This window comes from Perca flavescens, chromosome 22, assembly GCF_004354835.1.
Source record: "Perca flavescens isolate YP-PL-M2 chromosome 22, PFLA_1.0, whole genome shotgun sequence".
Taxonomy (NCBI): Eukaryota; Metazoa; Chordata; class Actinopteri; order Perciformes; family Percidae; genus Perca; species Perca flavescens.
Genome location: NC_041352.1, coordinates 28,614,186 through 28,630,098, shown reverse-complemented (window position 1 = coordinate 28,630,098; position 15,913 = coordinate 28,614,186). Strand labels below are relative to the sequence as shown.

Here is a 15,913-nt window from a genome sequence, read left to right as displayed (position 1 = left end):
ACTGGGTGCTGTAGTGTGACTGGGTGCTGTAATGAGACTGGGTGCTGTAGTGTGAGTAGTGCTGTGGTGTGACTGGGTGCTGTAGTGAGACTGGGTGCTGTAGTGAGACTGGGTGCTGTAGTGTGACTGGTGCTGTAGTGTGACTGGGTGCTGTAGTGTGAGTAGTGCTGTAGTGTGACTGGGTGCTGTAGTGTGACTGGGTGCTGTAGTGTGACTGGGTGCTGTAGTGTGACTGGGTGCTGTAGTGTGACTGGGTGCTGTAGTGTGACTGGGTGCTGTGGTGTGACTGGGTGCTGTAGTGTGACTGGGTGCTGTAGTGTGACTGGGTGCTGTAGTGTGACTGGGTGCTGTAGTGTGACTGGGTGCTGTAGTGTGACTGGGTGCTGTAGTGTGACTGGGTGCTGTGGTGTGACTGGGTGCTGTAGTGTGACTGGGTGCTGTAGTGTGACTGGGTGCTGTAGTGTGACTGGGTGCTGTGGTGTGACTGGGTGCTGTAGTGTGACTGGGTGCTGTAGTGAGACTGGGTGCTGTAGTGAGACTGGGTGCTGTAGTGTGACTGGTGCTGTAGTGAGACTGGGTGCTGTAGTGTGACTGGGTGCTGTAGTGTGACTGGGTGCTGTAGTGTGACTGGGTGCTGTAGTGTGACTGGGTGCTGTGGTGTGACTGGGTGCTGTAGTGTGACTGGGTGCTGTAGTGTGACTGGGTGCTGTAGTGTGACTGGGTGCTGTAGTGTGACTGGGTGCTGTAGTGTGACTGGGTGCTGTAGTGTGACTGGGTGCTGTAGTGTGACTGGGTGCTACTGTAGTGTGACTGGGTGCTGTAGTGTGACTGGGTGCTGTAGTGTGACTGGGTGCTGTAGTGTGACTGGGTGCTGTAGTGTGACTGGGTGCTGTAGTGTGACTGGGTGCTGTAGTGTGACTGGGTGCTGTAGTGTGACTGGGTGCTGTAGTGTGACTGGGTGCTGTAGTGTGACTGGGTGCTGTAGTGTGACTGGGTGCTGTAGTGTGACTGGGTGCTGTAGTGTGACTGGGTGCTGTAGTGTGACTGGGTGCTGTAGTGTGACTGGGTGCTGTAGTGTGACTGGGTGCTGTAGTGTGACTGGGTGCTGTAGTGTGACTGGGTGCTGTAGTGTGACTGGGTGCTGTAGTGTGACTGGGTGCTGTAGTGTGACTGGGTGCTGTAGTGTGACTGGGTGCTGTAGTGTGACTGGGTGCTGTGGTGTGACTGGGTGCTGTAGTGTGACTGGGTGCTGTAGTGTGACTGGGTGCTGTAGTGTGACTGGGTGCTGTAGTGTGACTGGGTGCTGTAGTGTGAGTGGGTGCTGTAGTGTGACTGGGTGCTGTAGTGTGACTGGGTGCTGTAATGTGACTGGGTGCTGTAGTGTGACTGGGTGCTGTAGTGTGACTGGGTGCTGTAGTGTGACTGGGTGCTGTAGTGTGACTGGGTGCTGTAGTGTGACTGGGTGCTGTAATGAGACTGGGTGCTGTAGTGTGAGTAGTACTGTGGTGTGACTGGGTGCTGTAGTGAGACTGGGTGCTGTAGTGAGACTGGGTGCTGTAGTGTGAGTAGTGCTGTAGTGTGACTGGGTGCTGTAGTGTGAGTAGTGCTGTAGTGTGACTGGGTGCTGTAGTGGGACTGGGTGCTGTAATGAGACTGGGTGCTGTAGTGAGACTGGGTGCTGTAATGAGACTGGGTGCTGTAGTGTGAGTAGTGCTGTGGTGTGACTGGGTGCTGTAGTGTGACTGGGTGCTGTAATGAGACTGGGTGCTGTAGTGTGAGTGGGTGCTGTGGTGTGACTGGGTGCTGTAGTGAGACTGGGTGCTGTAGTGAGACTGGGTGCTGTAGTGTGAGTGTGCTGTGTGACTGGGTGCTGTAGTGGGTGCTGTAGTGTGACTGGGTGCTGTAGTGTGACTGGGTGCTGTAGTGTGACTGGGTGCTGTAGTGTGACTGGGTGCTGTAGTGTGACTGGGTGCTGTAGTGTGACTGGGTGCTGTAATGAGACTGGGTGCTGGTGCTGGGTGCTGAGACTGGGTGCTGTAGTGAGACTGGGTGCTGTAGTGTGACTGGGTGCTGTAGTGTGACTGGGTGCTGTAGTGTGACTGGGTGCTGTAGTGTGACTGGGTGCTGTAATGAGACTGGGTGCTGTAGTGAGACTGGGTGCTGTAGTGAGACTGGGTGCTGTAGTGAGACTGGGTGCTGTAGTGAGACTGGGTGCTGTAGTGTGACTGGGTGCTGTAGTGAGACTGGGTGCTGTAGTGAGACTGGGTGCTGTAGTGTGACTGGGTGCTGTAGTGACTGGGTGCTGTAGTGGGTGCTGTAGTGTGACTGGGTGCTGTGGTGTGACTGGGTGCTGTAGTGAGACTGGGTGCTGTAGTGAGACTGGGTGCTGTAGTGTGAGTAGTGCTGTGGTGTGACTGGGTGCTGTAGTGAGACTGGGTGCTGTAGTGTGACTGGGTGCTGTAGTGAGACTGGGTGCTGTAATGAGACTGGGTGCTGTAGTGAGACTGGGTGCTGTAGTGAGACTGGGTGCTGTAGTGAGACTGGGTGCTGTAGTGAGACTGGGTGCTGTAGTGAGACTGGGTGCTGTAGTGAGACTGGGTGCTGTAGTGAGACTGGGTGCTGTAGTGAGACTGGGTGCTGTAGTGAGACTGGGTGCTGTAGTGAGACTGGGTGCTGTAGTGTGAGTAGTGCTGTAGTGAGACTGGGTGCTGTAGTGAGACTGGGTGCTGTAGTGAGACTGGGTGCTGTAGTGAGACAGGGTGCTGTGGTACCTTGAAGAAGGTGCAGTGGGCCTGCAGGGCGCAGGAGAAGTGGTAGGTGTTGGTGCAGCGGAGGCGGTTGCAGCCACTCGTGGCGCCGGTCCTCTGACAGTGGGCGCAGCGTAGAGTCAGACTCCGTCTCAGAGCCAGCTCCACGTTGATCAGAGCACCCGCCTGGGTCTCATAGACCTCACTGGACCACAGGGCACAGTTCAGATGGACCTGGGGGGGGGGCAGACCGGTTCAGAGACACACACACACAGACAGAGAGACAGACAGAAAGAGAGACCGACAGATTTAAGTCAGTCTAGGGCTGCACAATTATTCGCAATTTTATCGAAAATCCCAATATGGTCTAGTGCATTATCCAAATAGGGAATTAAAGGAGCTGTAGGTAGGATGGTGAAGATCCAGGACTTAGCCAATCAATTTGAACATCGACAACTTCTCAGTCCCTCCCCCCTTTCTGCTACTCGGTTTCTCAAAAATACTTGAGAAACTATTTGTCAAAAGGCTAGAAAACGTCATTGATAAAAACTATTTACTAATTGACAGTCAGTATGGATTCCGATCTGGTAGATCAACGTCTATGGCACTTATTGAGTTAATTGAAAGATTATCAAATTGTATTGAAAATAAAAACTATGCAGTGGGGGTTTTCATAGATTTAAAAAAAGCTTTTGATACTGTTGATCACAAAATCATGTTAAAAAAATTGGAAAGGTATGGCATAAGAGGTGTGGCCTTTAACTGGATAAAAAACTATATTGAAAACAGGAGTCAGTTTGTTCAAATGGGTAATCACCGGTCAACGATTCTTAATATTTCCTGTGGAGTTCCACAGGGGTCAGTTTTAGGCCCCAAATTATTTATCCTTTACTTAAATGATATTTGTAAATCATCACATGTACTAAAATTTACTATTTTTGAAGATGACACAAATATTTTTGGTTGTGGGGATAACGCTGGAATTGGTCAATAATGAAATTAATAAATTAAAACTATGGTCTGATTTAAATAAGTTATCTTTAAACTTGAACAAAACTAAATTCATGATATTCTGAAATCGTACTATAAATAGAGATGTTAAAATTGTAATTGATAATGAAACAATTGAAAGAGTCTACCAAAAGAAATTTCTGGGTGTTGTTCTTGACCATAAACCCTGCTGGAAGCCACACATTAAATATTTGTGCACAAAGATGGCCAGGAGTATTGGTATATTGAGTAAAACTAGATACATCTTGAACAAAAATACATTACATACTCTGTACTGCACACTTATTGTACCATATATATTATATTGTGTGGAAGTTTGGGGAAATACTTACAAAAGCAACTTGAAAAAAATTTGTGCATTGCAAAAAAGAGCAATTAGGATAACAAATCACATCGGGTATTATGAATCATTTGTTCTTTAATTCACATTTGCTGAAATTTATGGACATTGTTACATTTAAAACTGCTCAATTTATGTTTAAAGTTAAAGAAAATAATTTACCATTTAACATATGTGCAATGTTTAATGAAAGAAATGGGGGATATCATCTAAGAGGTCATTGTATGTTTAAGCAACCATTTGTGCAAACTACTGTTTTAAAGTATGTGTGTTTCAGTTTGTGGCGTGACCTTATGGAATGGACTGAACAATGATATCAAACAGAGCCATAATATTCAGTTCAAAAATAGATTAAAGACATCATTACTTGATCAATAGAGAAAAGAATAAACTGACACAGAGGACTGTAATTTGTAATTTAATGGTATTGTTGTATATTATTGTATTGTTGGAAATTACTGTAAGACTGAAAGATTGTATGCTATATTTGCATATCTATTTTACTTTGTATAATATAATTTTGGGAAATAAGGGGCAGGTCTAAATAAGCTATTTGCTTCTGCCTGCTCCTTCTCGAACGAATCGTTTTTATATATATATTTTTTTTTTTCCTTGTTGTTGTTTGTGTTAGATTCTGATTGTTTGTGTTTTATCTTATGTTTAACATTGTTGATTGCTCGAGATAAACAAATAAACTAAACTAAAGCCCTAACTGTCTCCTAAGCCCCTCCCCCCACAAGGGAGAATGAATGTGTGTGCATGAGTAGTGATTGAGCCCGGGTGGATTTTTGTAAATCCCACTCCAGGCTGTAGGTGGAGCCAGAGGAGCTGATTTATTTGAATGAGCTGCTTCATGTAGTTCTACTGGAACATCGGGTCGGTTTCAGCAGATATGACACAAAGGGAGTTTTATAAGTCTTACCTACTGCACTTTTAAGTGTTGTGCTGTTGTTTTTGGGGGTGAATGCCTAGTCAGGCAAAGCTGATTGTGTGCAGTTGGATCCAGACTCACCCACAGGTCCAGGTCCAGGTTCAGCAGGCGGGCCGGTCCGTCCGTGCGTCCGTCCCCCTGCTGGTTACAGAAGCAGCAGCGACGCTGGTCTTTGCATGACGCATCTGGACCGAGACACGCCCCCAACTTCTTCAACAGCACATCCACTTCCTCCTCCGTCGGCATGGCGTGGCCCTCGTTAGGGGTGCAAGGGCCTCTGGGTAAAAACGGAGACATACAGGAAAATGCTAACAGGCTAGCCTGGATCAACGGTAGTACATTTCTGGAATAAAGTGACTTCTGTTCTCTGTGTGTTCGCAAACTCTGTTCTCTTCTGGAAACACCTTCAGACTTGTAGCTCGCGAGCTCCACACTGAAAATATCAAGTCATGAAGAAGATGTGGACGGAGCAACAAGACACACCTGATTGGTTCTTTCAGGGAATGATTGTAAATATTTAATAAGAATATGTTTAGGTCATTTCCTCTAACTGGGAGGTTTTGGGACTGATTGGTGTCCCAAAACACCAATCAGGACAATGCTGAGAGAGAGAGTGAGAGAGGGACAGAGAGAGAGGGTGAGAAAGGGAGAAAGAGGGACAGAGAGAGAGAGAAAAAACAACAGACCTGCTTGGTTCATTCAGGCAATGATTGTAAAATCTAACTGGGAGATTTTGGGACTGATTGGTGGGATTACTGAGATGCACTGGTAAGAGCCAATCAGGTTGAACCATATATCAGCTGATTTAAATAGCTCACGTTACTGTATTGGGTCAACAGTTAACTTAATTTAATATTGGATGAGGAGTTCCTGAGACTATTTAGCGGAGCCACCGTCGCTGCGTCCGGAGCTCAGCGCCACCCAAGACGATTGTGATTGGTTTAAAGAAATGCAAACAACCCACAGCGTGTTTAACTCCTATCCCAGAATGCATCTGCTGCGTAGCCAGACTGTGGAAATGCTCCGCTAACAGGCTAACCTGCTGAGTGTGATACTGAAGCTCCAGCGTCTCCAGCGGCAGTTCTTCATCCTCTTCCCGGGACGAGACAACATCGTGTCCTCTCCCCCTGGGACCGCCCGGGGGCGGGGCTTCAGCTTCACCTTAACCTGCCAACCAATCACAGCATCAGTCAGTCATCTGATCACCTTTCTCCGTCCCGAGAGACTGAGCAGCGGAGAGACAAAAATGCTGACAAAAATCAGGGGTGCACTGAATCCAGGATTGGGCTTCTGATTGGGCTGAACATTTTGGCTTTTTGACGGGGTTCTGGTTTCTGCTGAACATTAGAATTTGTTCCCAGGGAACCGAACCCTACGCTTGCACTCGGCGTGCTACGCTGGTCGCCGTAGTAACGGCGCCGTTGATTACGGGAAGGTGTTTACGTAGGTGGAGCGTTCAATGCGGCAGGCTGTGAGGAAGTGGACATGGAACTGGTGAGCAGAACAAGTTGTTGTTTGGCAGAACTTTCAGTCAAAAGAAGACCATTCAAGTCCAGCTACATGTTCAATCTGTTCAATGGACCTTTATCACAGCAGACATGTTGACTCGTCATAGCAGGAAAAGCACAGCTGAGATTGATCACCTTAACGGTGGCTCAGTTCCATCAAGTGTCCCAGTAAGAGATTTCAGTGAGTCATCATGCACAATACCAGGGTCTCTCCTAAGTGGAATGCAGCCATCAGTAATGGTTTAATACCAGGGTCTCTCCTAAGTGGAATGCAGCCATCAGTAATGGTTTAATACCAGGGTCTCTCCTAAGTGGAATGCAGCCATCAGTAATGGTTTAATACCAGGGTCTCTCCTAAGTGGAATGCAGCCATCAGTAATGGTTTAATACCAGGGTCTCTCCTAAGTGGAATGCAGCCATCAGTAATGGTTTAATACCAGGGTCTCTCCTAAGTGGAATGCAGCCATCAGTAATGGGTCAGAATAAACCTGTTCTGTTCCTACTACGACATGTCAACATGTCTGCCGTGAAAAAGGTCAATGCTGATTGGTCTGGTGGTGGCGAGGACCCTAAACTATACACAACATGGCCGCTGTTACAACATCTGGTCTGAAACATCTGGAAGAATACGAGTTGTTCATGAAGGAATCTCCAGACAGCAGCCAGAATGCAGCAACTTCAGGTACAGCAAAGGAAGGACATTCACTGTTTACTTCATTCATGAGTTTACTGGGTTCATGGACTGAGGATGGGAGGAGGAGGCAGCACAATCTCAACCAGGGGGTTCAGGATTCAGCCCAACCCCAAACATCTGGATTCAGTGCATCTCTAACCAAAACGTAGGTCTGCTCAATTATGGAAAAGAATATAATCACGATTATTTCAGTCAATATTGAAATCACGATCATTTAACACGATTACTTGTTGGAAAGATGTTGCAATTATTCAACTTAAAAACACAGTGGAAAAAGTTAAATAAATCAACAGTAAAAACCTTAACTGAACTTTACCTAAATACTTTTCCTATTTAAACTTTATTTTTTTTCAGTTTACTTGCAAAACGGAATGAGCTAAATAATAGTTTTTCTCGATTATTCTGTTTTCGTGATCATTGGGAGCCGAAATCATAATCACAATAACGTTTTGATTAATTGCCTAGCCCTACCAAAACGCAGAAAAAAAAAGTTGAAAAAATTGACAAAAACATCTTAGAAGCGCTCGTTTCTTCCAACAGCAGCGCGTCAGATTGGATTAACGAACGCCGTTGGTAACCCACCTTGAGGCTGTCCACGCGGGGCCTGGTCTCCATGGTGACGGCAGAGGCGGGGGGGAAGGAGAGAGGCGGCGAGGCAGCGGGGGAGTTGTGTGGGGAGGAGGAGGGAGCGTGGAGGAGGGAGTGCACGGCGATGGAGGACATGTTGCTGCTGTAGCGGTGCTGAACTCTGCCGGGAGGCTCGGAGCTCGGCGGCACCGCCTGGGAGGGGGAGACACAAACACAGGATGTGACATCACAGCGCCTACGTTGGTATTGTTGTTAAAATCAGTAAAAGCTGAGCTGAAAGCAATCGTAAGTCAATATAAATATAAGAAGACATAAGATGTCAACGCTCACCTTGTTTCCAGATGTTCTGCTCTGCAGCTCAGATGTGTAGAGAGCAGAACAGTTGGGACTGCAGAACACCAGGCTGGATCCTGGTCTGGACTGACCCTCCTGTAACACACACACACACACACACACACACACACACACACACACACACACACACACACACACACACACACACACACACACTTAGATGATCAGCATTTAAATGCTTTCAACGCTTCACTCTGTTGTTAACTATTGTTTGTGTATTAAAACAAACCGAGTGTTAAACAGCTGTCTGATGTGTCCCACCTGTTTGAGCTCCTTGATGATCCGGACTCCATTTCCCAGGAGCACCTTGCAGCAGCTGCAGCACTGAGGAGGTCTCTGCTGTCTGCTGACGGTTGAACTCTGAAACACAAACACTTTCATTAGCAGGGACTCACAGTATGTATGTATGTATGTATGTATGTATGTATCTATCTATCTATCTATTTATTTATTAGGGGTGGGAATCACCAGAGGCCTCGCGATACAATATCATCCCGATATTTATGTCACGATACGATATTATTATGATGTACCGAAAGGCCAATTTTGTCAACATCTGTTTTATCTAGAAAGATACATTTCTCTGTTTGTTCATCTCACTTCAGTTTTATTGCTGCAAAATGGGATTGTCAAGCAGACAAACTGACCAACACATATGTCATAAAAGATCAATACTTGGCGTGTATCGATACAGTATTGTCACGAAAAAAAATATCACTATGCTGTATCGATTTTTTCCCCCACCCCTAGTATCTATCTATCTATCTATCTATCTATCTATCTATCTATCTATCCATCCATCCATCCATCCATCTATCCAGAAAGTACCCAAACTACTGCTCCATTGACCCAGAGTGTGACCCAGATGACCCTAATCCTCTGATTGAGCCCTGCCAATGGTGAGTTTCCAGACCCAACATCTTGATGTGGGTCAGGCTTGTCAGGCTGGTACCTGTGTGAGCGGCACTCGGACTCCAGCCAGCAGAGCCAGCGAGTTCCTCTCGGGACCGGCAGCACCGCTCAGCTGGTAGTCGGCTGGGACGGGGACCCGCAGCAGCTCGGCCACGGCCGCCATCACACCGGCTACGTTCTGGAAACAGACACAGTCACATGTTAGGGCTGAACTACTGTATAAGACACACAGTCACATGTTAGGACTGAACTACTGTATAAGACACACAGTCACATGTTATGGCTGAACTACTGTATAAGACACATTCACATGTTAGGGCTGAACTACTGTATAAGACACACAGTCACATGTTAGGACTGAACTACTGTATAAGACACACAGTCACATGTTAGGACTGAACTACTGTATAAGACACACAGTCACATGTTAGGACTGAACTACTGTATAAGACACACAGTCACATGTTATGGCTGAACTACTGTATAAGACACACAGTCACATGTTAGGACTGAACTACTGTAAAAGCAGCAGTCTGTGTTTTATTAAAGGTGCCCTATCTGCAACATGTATTTCATGACATTGTGGTGATGTCTGAAGGTCTACCATGGACTCTGTAACCATGGTTACCTTGTTTCAAGTCATTCTAGCGTGGTATAGAAAGCCTGCAGGAAGACTCAGCTCGATTTGTGCCAGTCCTCATTAATATGCAACAAGCTAAAGTGCTTGACTCTGACTGGCTAACAGCTAGCCAATGAGAGCCTGGCTATCAGCATCCTTTACCCAGCCAAACTGGGCGAGCTCATGAATATTAATGAGCTCAGGCAGTATGATGTCAGACTGACCACCTGTTGTGATTGGTCCGATTTCTCTGCTTATTTCTGTTCAGTGTCTAGAGCTGACAGAGGAGGTAGCAGTTCATCTTCACATTCACCACATCACACAAACACACACACATGGACCTATTTTAACAGATTTTAAACAATACAAGGACAGATGGTTGTGTGTGGCAGGGCACCTTTAAGTATTTTGGAATTTGTCTTTGATTTTTCAGGTGAAGATGTTTACCTGTGCTGCGACCGGGTTCAGAGTTATCGCTATGGTAACCAGGTCTGTGTTGGAGCAAGAGGGAGGAAACTGATGGTGCGGCTCCGTCTTCACTTCCTGTTTCACTGCAGAGCCTGGACACACACACACACACACACACACACACACACACACACACACACACACAGGGGAACACACGCACACAAACACACACAATTATTTTAAGGACATTTTGAAAAACCTTTAACCCTCAGAGAATGGACCTCCCGCCAGCATCACAAAAAGCTAAAATGTAGGCAACAGCAGCTGACTGACCCTTCCCCCAGGCGCAGGGCATGATGGGTATTGTAGGCGAGGGGCAGGGCGAGGGCGGCTCCAGCTTGATGAAGGACAGGTCGGGGAACCGGCTGACCTCCATGTCCGCCACGCTCTCCGGAGACGAGGACGGCACGAAGCCGTCCGGGCTGTCGCGCCCCGACGAGTCCTGGACCCTGGGGAAACAGGACGGGTCTTTGACTATGATCCAAAGCAGTGGTTCTCAAATCGGGGTACGTGTACCCCTAGAGCAGTGTTTCTCTAACTTCTTTCAATATGGTACCCCCTTTGAATTGCTTTTTTAACCAAGTACTCCCTGACCAGCACAAAACATTTAGGGGCACACACCGTAAATCATCACTAAACAAATAAATCACATGCTAACCAAATATTCACATTTCCACTGTATTACTAATAAATACTTTGATAATAGATGCAGAAATTACAATGTGCTGTTTCAAATTCAGTGTCACTTTTGAAGATGCAACATAGAAGGTAAACTTTTTAGCCTGTTGTATTTTCATCATGACTGTTTTTTAATTGCTCTTTAATGTTTCATGTAAAGCACTTTGAGTTGCCTTGTTGCTGAACGGTGCTGTAGAAATAAAGTTGCCCTGCCTTACAACCTCAGCATGTCAGTCAGTCACCAGGGCATAGAAACCACCGTTGTGCCTTGCTGCTCGTCTCCGAGGAAGTGTAACATCAACAGCACCGCGATCGCTTTCAGCTCACCATTAATAAGATCATATCGCAGCAAACGCTGTCTGCATGAAGTTATGAAAACTGGGACTCACTGTGACTTCAACAAAACTGCAGAGCCGACGTAGCTTGCATCATATCATCTGCAGCTCTGCGTGTGTGCGAGTGTGTGTGGGCCAGAGCTCTGCTCTTTGTCAATTTTCAGAGAGGACAGATAAGCTTGCGCTTACGCTCTCTCAGGTACCGAAATTTCAGCGTTTAACGTGTAAAAAAAGGGGGCAAATTTACTGATCGCACATGTGCGACTGGATGTAAAATTCAGTCGCACACTCAAATTTTGGTTGACTGCAACCATTTGGTGGTGATGAACCTCTTTAACAGAGCCCGGCCCATAGTAGGCATTTTCCAAACTATCGTTATCGGCATTTATAATGGCCGATAAAAAATATTCATTCATCAGAAAAATTAATAATGACAAATGATTCTGATAGTTAAATATTAAAAAATTAAATAAAAATGGACGAAACCCCCTTTAACCAGGTTCTGAGTGTTGGCGTTGCATAGTTTCTCCACCAGAGGGCGCTCTACAACACACACACACACACACACACACACACACACACACACACACACACACACACACACACACACACACACACACACACACACACACACACACACACACACACACACACACACACACACACACACACACACACACACACACACACACACACCCTACAACCTTCCTTTGGCTATTTGAATTTTTTGTTATTGTCTTTTACAGTTCAAAGGACTTTAAGTTCCGTATCTTACGTTTGTATTTTTATACATTTTATTTATCAGAACTTTAATATATTTTGATGTTGACAATAAAACTATTATTTTTAAACTGCATTATCATAATATTTTAGTGAGGACTCATAAATAACTACAAATAACTAACGTTAAGGAAATCTGTTTATGTTTCGTTACGCGTTTATAGATTTACATATATCGGAATATCGGATTTTTAAAATCATCAATATTTGTATTGGTCTTAAAAATCCATTATCGGTCGGGCTCTACTCTTTAAAAAATGCTTTGCGCTGGTCAGGGGGTACTTGGCACAGAGAATATTTCACAGGGGTACATTATTGGAATAAGTTTGAGAACCAGTGCTCCAAAAGGTTCCCCAACACGCATTAAAATGGTTTAGCCTGAAGAGTTCCCAAACTTCAGAGAAGAAGCAAGATGAAACTAAAAAAAGACAACAACCAGACAGTGGGCGGGCTTACCGGAGCTCTTCCTGGTTGTTGTGGGGGGGCGTCGGCAGCGAGGCCGGGACATCGACTGTTTTGGAGGCGTGGTTTAGAGCCAGAAGCCCCTCCCCCTTCTGCTTCACACCGTTCACTAAACACACATTCACAGATAAACACTCTGGTTACACTTCTAATTATGTTTCTGTTGTTTCTTCAGACAAAATAAAAGTCAAGAAAAACATTTTCTCTTGCTACTAGGGATGCACTGAATCCAGATTTTGGGGGTTGGTCTGAATCCTGAACCCCCTGGTTGAGATTGTGCTGACTCCTCCTCCCATCCTCAGTCCATGAACCCAGTAAACTCATGAATGAAGTAAACAGGGACTGTCCTTCCTTTGCTGTACCTGAAGTTGTTCCATTCTGGCTGCTGTCTGGAGATTCCTTCATGAACAACTCGTATTCTTCCAGATGTTTCAGACCAGATGTTGTAACAGCGGCCATGTTGTGTATAGTTTAGGGTCCTCGCCACCACCAGACCAATCAGCATTGACCTTTCTCACAGCAGACATGTTGACATGTCAGAGTAGGAACAGCACAGGTGTATTCAAACCCATTACTGATGGCTGCATTCCACTTAGGAGAGACCCTGGTATTAAACCATTACTGATGGCTGCATTCCCCTTAGGAGAGACCCTGGTATTAAACCATTAATGATGGCTGCATTCCACTTAGGAGAGACCCTGGTATTAAACCATTACTGATGGCTGTATTCCACTTAGGAGAGACCCTGGTATTAAACCATTAATGATGGCTGCATTCCACTTAGGAGAGACCCTGGTATTAAACCATTAATGATGGCTGCATTCCACTTAGGAGAGACCCTGGTATTAAACCATTACTGATGGCTGTATTCCACTTAGGAGAGAGAGGTCCTGGTATTAAACCATTACTGATGGCTGCATTCCACTTAGGAGAGGTCCTGGTATTAAACCATTACTGATGGCTGTATTCCACTTAGGAGAGACCCTGGTATTAAACCATTAATGATGGCTGCATTCCACTTAGGAGAGACCCTGGTATTAAACCATTAATGATGGCTGTATTCCACTTAGGAGAGACCCTGGTATTAAACCATTAATGATGGCTGCATTCCACTTAGGAGAGGTCCTGGTATTAAACCATTACTGATGGCTGCATTCCACTTAGGAGAGGCCCTGGTATTAAACCATTACTGATGGCTGCATTCCACTTAGGAGAGACCCTGGTATTAAACCATTACTGATGGCTGCATTCCACTTAGGAGAGGTCCTGGTATTGTTCTTGCTGACTCACTGATATATCTTACTGGGACACTTGATTGAACTGAGCCATCGTTAAGGTGATCAATCTCAGCTGTGCTTTTCCGACTATGACAAGTCAACATGTCTGCTGTGAAAAAGGTCTATTGTAAATTGAACGCTCCACCTACGTAAACACCTTCCCGTAACCAACGGCGCCGTCACTACGGCAACCAGCGTAGCGTGCAGAGCGCAAGCGTAGGGTTCGGTTCGCTGGGAACAAATTCTAATGTTCCGCAGAAACCAGAACCCCGTCAAAAAGCCCAATATTCAGCCCAATCAGAAGCCCAATCCTGGATTCACTGCATCCCTGGTTTCTACTAGAGGTGTTAATTAACCAAATAATCAATGCATGGAATCGTGGACATGGACGATGCTGCATCAATAATCGGCCAGCTCATAATCCATTATTTCTGTTTATAATGTAATGTAGGCCTAATAAGGCTGGGCGATAGTGAGAAAATCAGATATCACGATATTCTTGACCAAATACCTCGATATCGATGATATTCTAGGATTGAGAATTGGGACTTTAACAAAATATCTTCACATTTAGATTTTTGATAAATAATCATCAGTAATGTGGACATAATGTCTAAGTGGGGAAAAGGCAAATAATAGAAGAGCTAGAAACAGTCTGGTAAGTTTAGAAAAGTACATCACTTTTCTGTAACACTTATGTCATATCACGATATGATGATATCCAAAATCTAAGACAATATCTAGTCTCATATCACGATATCGATAGAATATCAATATATTGCCCAGCCATAAGGCCTAACAACATTTCTGTTTACATATTCTGGTATGTTTTGCACATTCAGGAAGTGCCATGTGCTCAGTGCTGTATAGTGTTATGTATCCAGTTTATTTAGTATTAGAGCACTGCAGAATGTTTGGTTTTTGAAGCTTGAAAAGCTATGAATTAAATCTCCTACATGGCTTTAATAGAAACACGGATTTGATGCATCGTGATGCATGGAGATATCGAATCGAAAGATCAGTAAAGATTCACGCCTCTAGTTTCTACTGTATTTTATTTATTCATATGTACGTTTTATTACTATTTTTAAAAAACAGTGTGAGAAACAGAAAGTTCCCGCTGCGTCTCTGTGTCTTTAAACTCACCGTCCTGCTCGCTGATGTCTTTCCTTGCCAGCTCGTCCGTGGTGGCGAAGCCGTTGACCAGTTTCTGCCTGGCGACGGGCGGGGGGGTGGGGGGCAGCGAGGCCGGGGGGGTAGGGGGGTTACTCAGGTTATTCTGCCGGGGGGGAAAACAAAAGTTAAAGAAAGTTTAAAAGTGGTTTCAGTGAAGCACAAAGTTAAACATGACTGTTGGAGTTCCTCTGTTTCTTTATGCATTTATTTATACACATAAAACATTTAGAATTTACAAAGAGAATATGAGGGAGGAGAATCGCTGCCAGAAAAAAAGCCTCCGAGGGCTTAAAAAGTGGCATTCTGCAGGCAGCATATCACAGGAAATAACCACGTTACAAACAATACGTATGAAACTATGGTGAATTTTACACACACACACACACACACACACACACACACACACACACACACACACACACACACACACACACACACACACAGACACACACTCACAGAGACACGCAGACAGACACACACACACACACACACACACACACACACACACACACACACACACACACACACACACACAGAGACACAGAGACACACACACACACACACACACACACACACACACACACACACAGAGACACGCAGACACAGACACACACACACAGAGACACACAGACAGACACACACACACACACACACACACACACACACACACACACACTCACAGAGACACGCAGACACAGACACACACACACAGAGACACGCAGACAGACACACACACACACACACACACACACACACACAGAGAGACAGACACACGCACACAGAGACACACACACACACACACACAGACACACACACACACAGAGACACACACACACACACAGACACACACACACACACACACACACACACACACACACACAGACACACACACACACACACACACACACACACACACACACACACACACACACACAGAGACAGACACACGCACACAGAGAGACACACACACACACAGAGACACACACACACAGAGACACACACACACAGAGACACACACACACACACAGAGACA

At 45.5% G+C, this 15,913-nt stretch overlaps 1 protein-coding gene across 1 annotated transcript in view; it reads right to left on the bottom strand.

Annotated features, from left to right (window-relative positions):
* kmt2ca (lysine (K)-specific methyltransferase 2Ca) overlaps positions 1 to 15,913 on the bottom strand; it is a 133,504-nt gene that overhangs the window by 16,092 nt on the left and 101,499 nt on the right. The window contains 11 exon segments of the mRNA XM_028569034.1: positions 2,772 to 2,981; positions 5,111 to 5,306; positions 6,069 to 6,196; positions 7,814 to 8,011; positions 8,150 to 8,248; positions 8,435 to 8,533; positions 9,126 to 9,263; positions 10,152 to 10,264; positions 10,446 to 10,621; positions 12,422 to 12,536; positions 14,851 to 14,983. Of these exon segments, the coding sequence (XP_028424835.1) occupies positions 2,772 to 2,981; positions 5,111 to 5,306; positions 6,069 to 6,196; positions 7,814 to 8,011; positions 8,150 to 8,248; positions 8,435 to 8,533; positions 9,126 to 9,263; positions 10,152 to 10,264; positions 10,446 to 10,621; positions 12,422 to 12,536; positions 14,851 to 14,983 (1,605 nt within the window).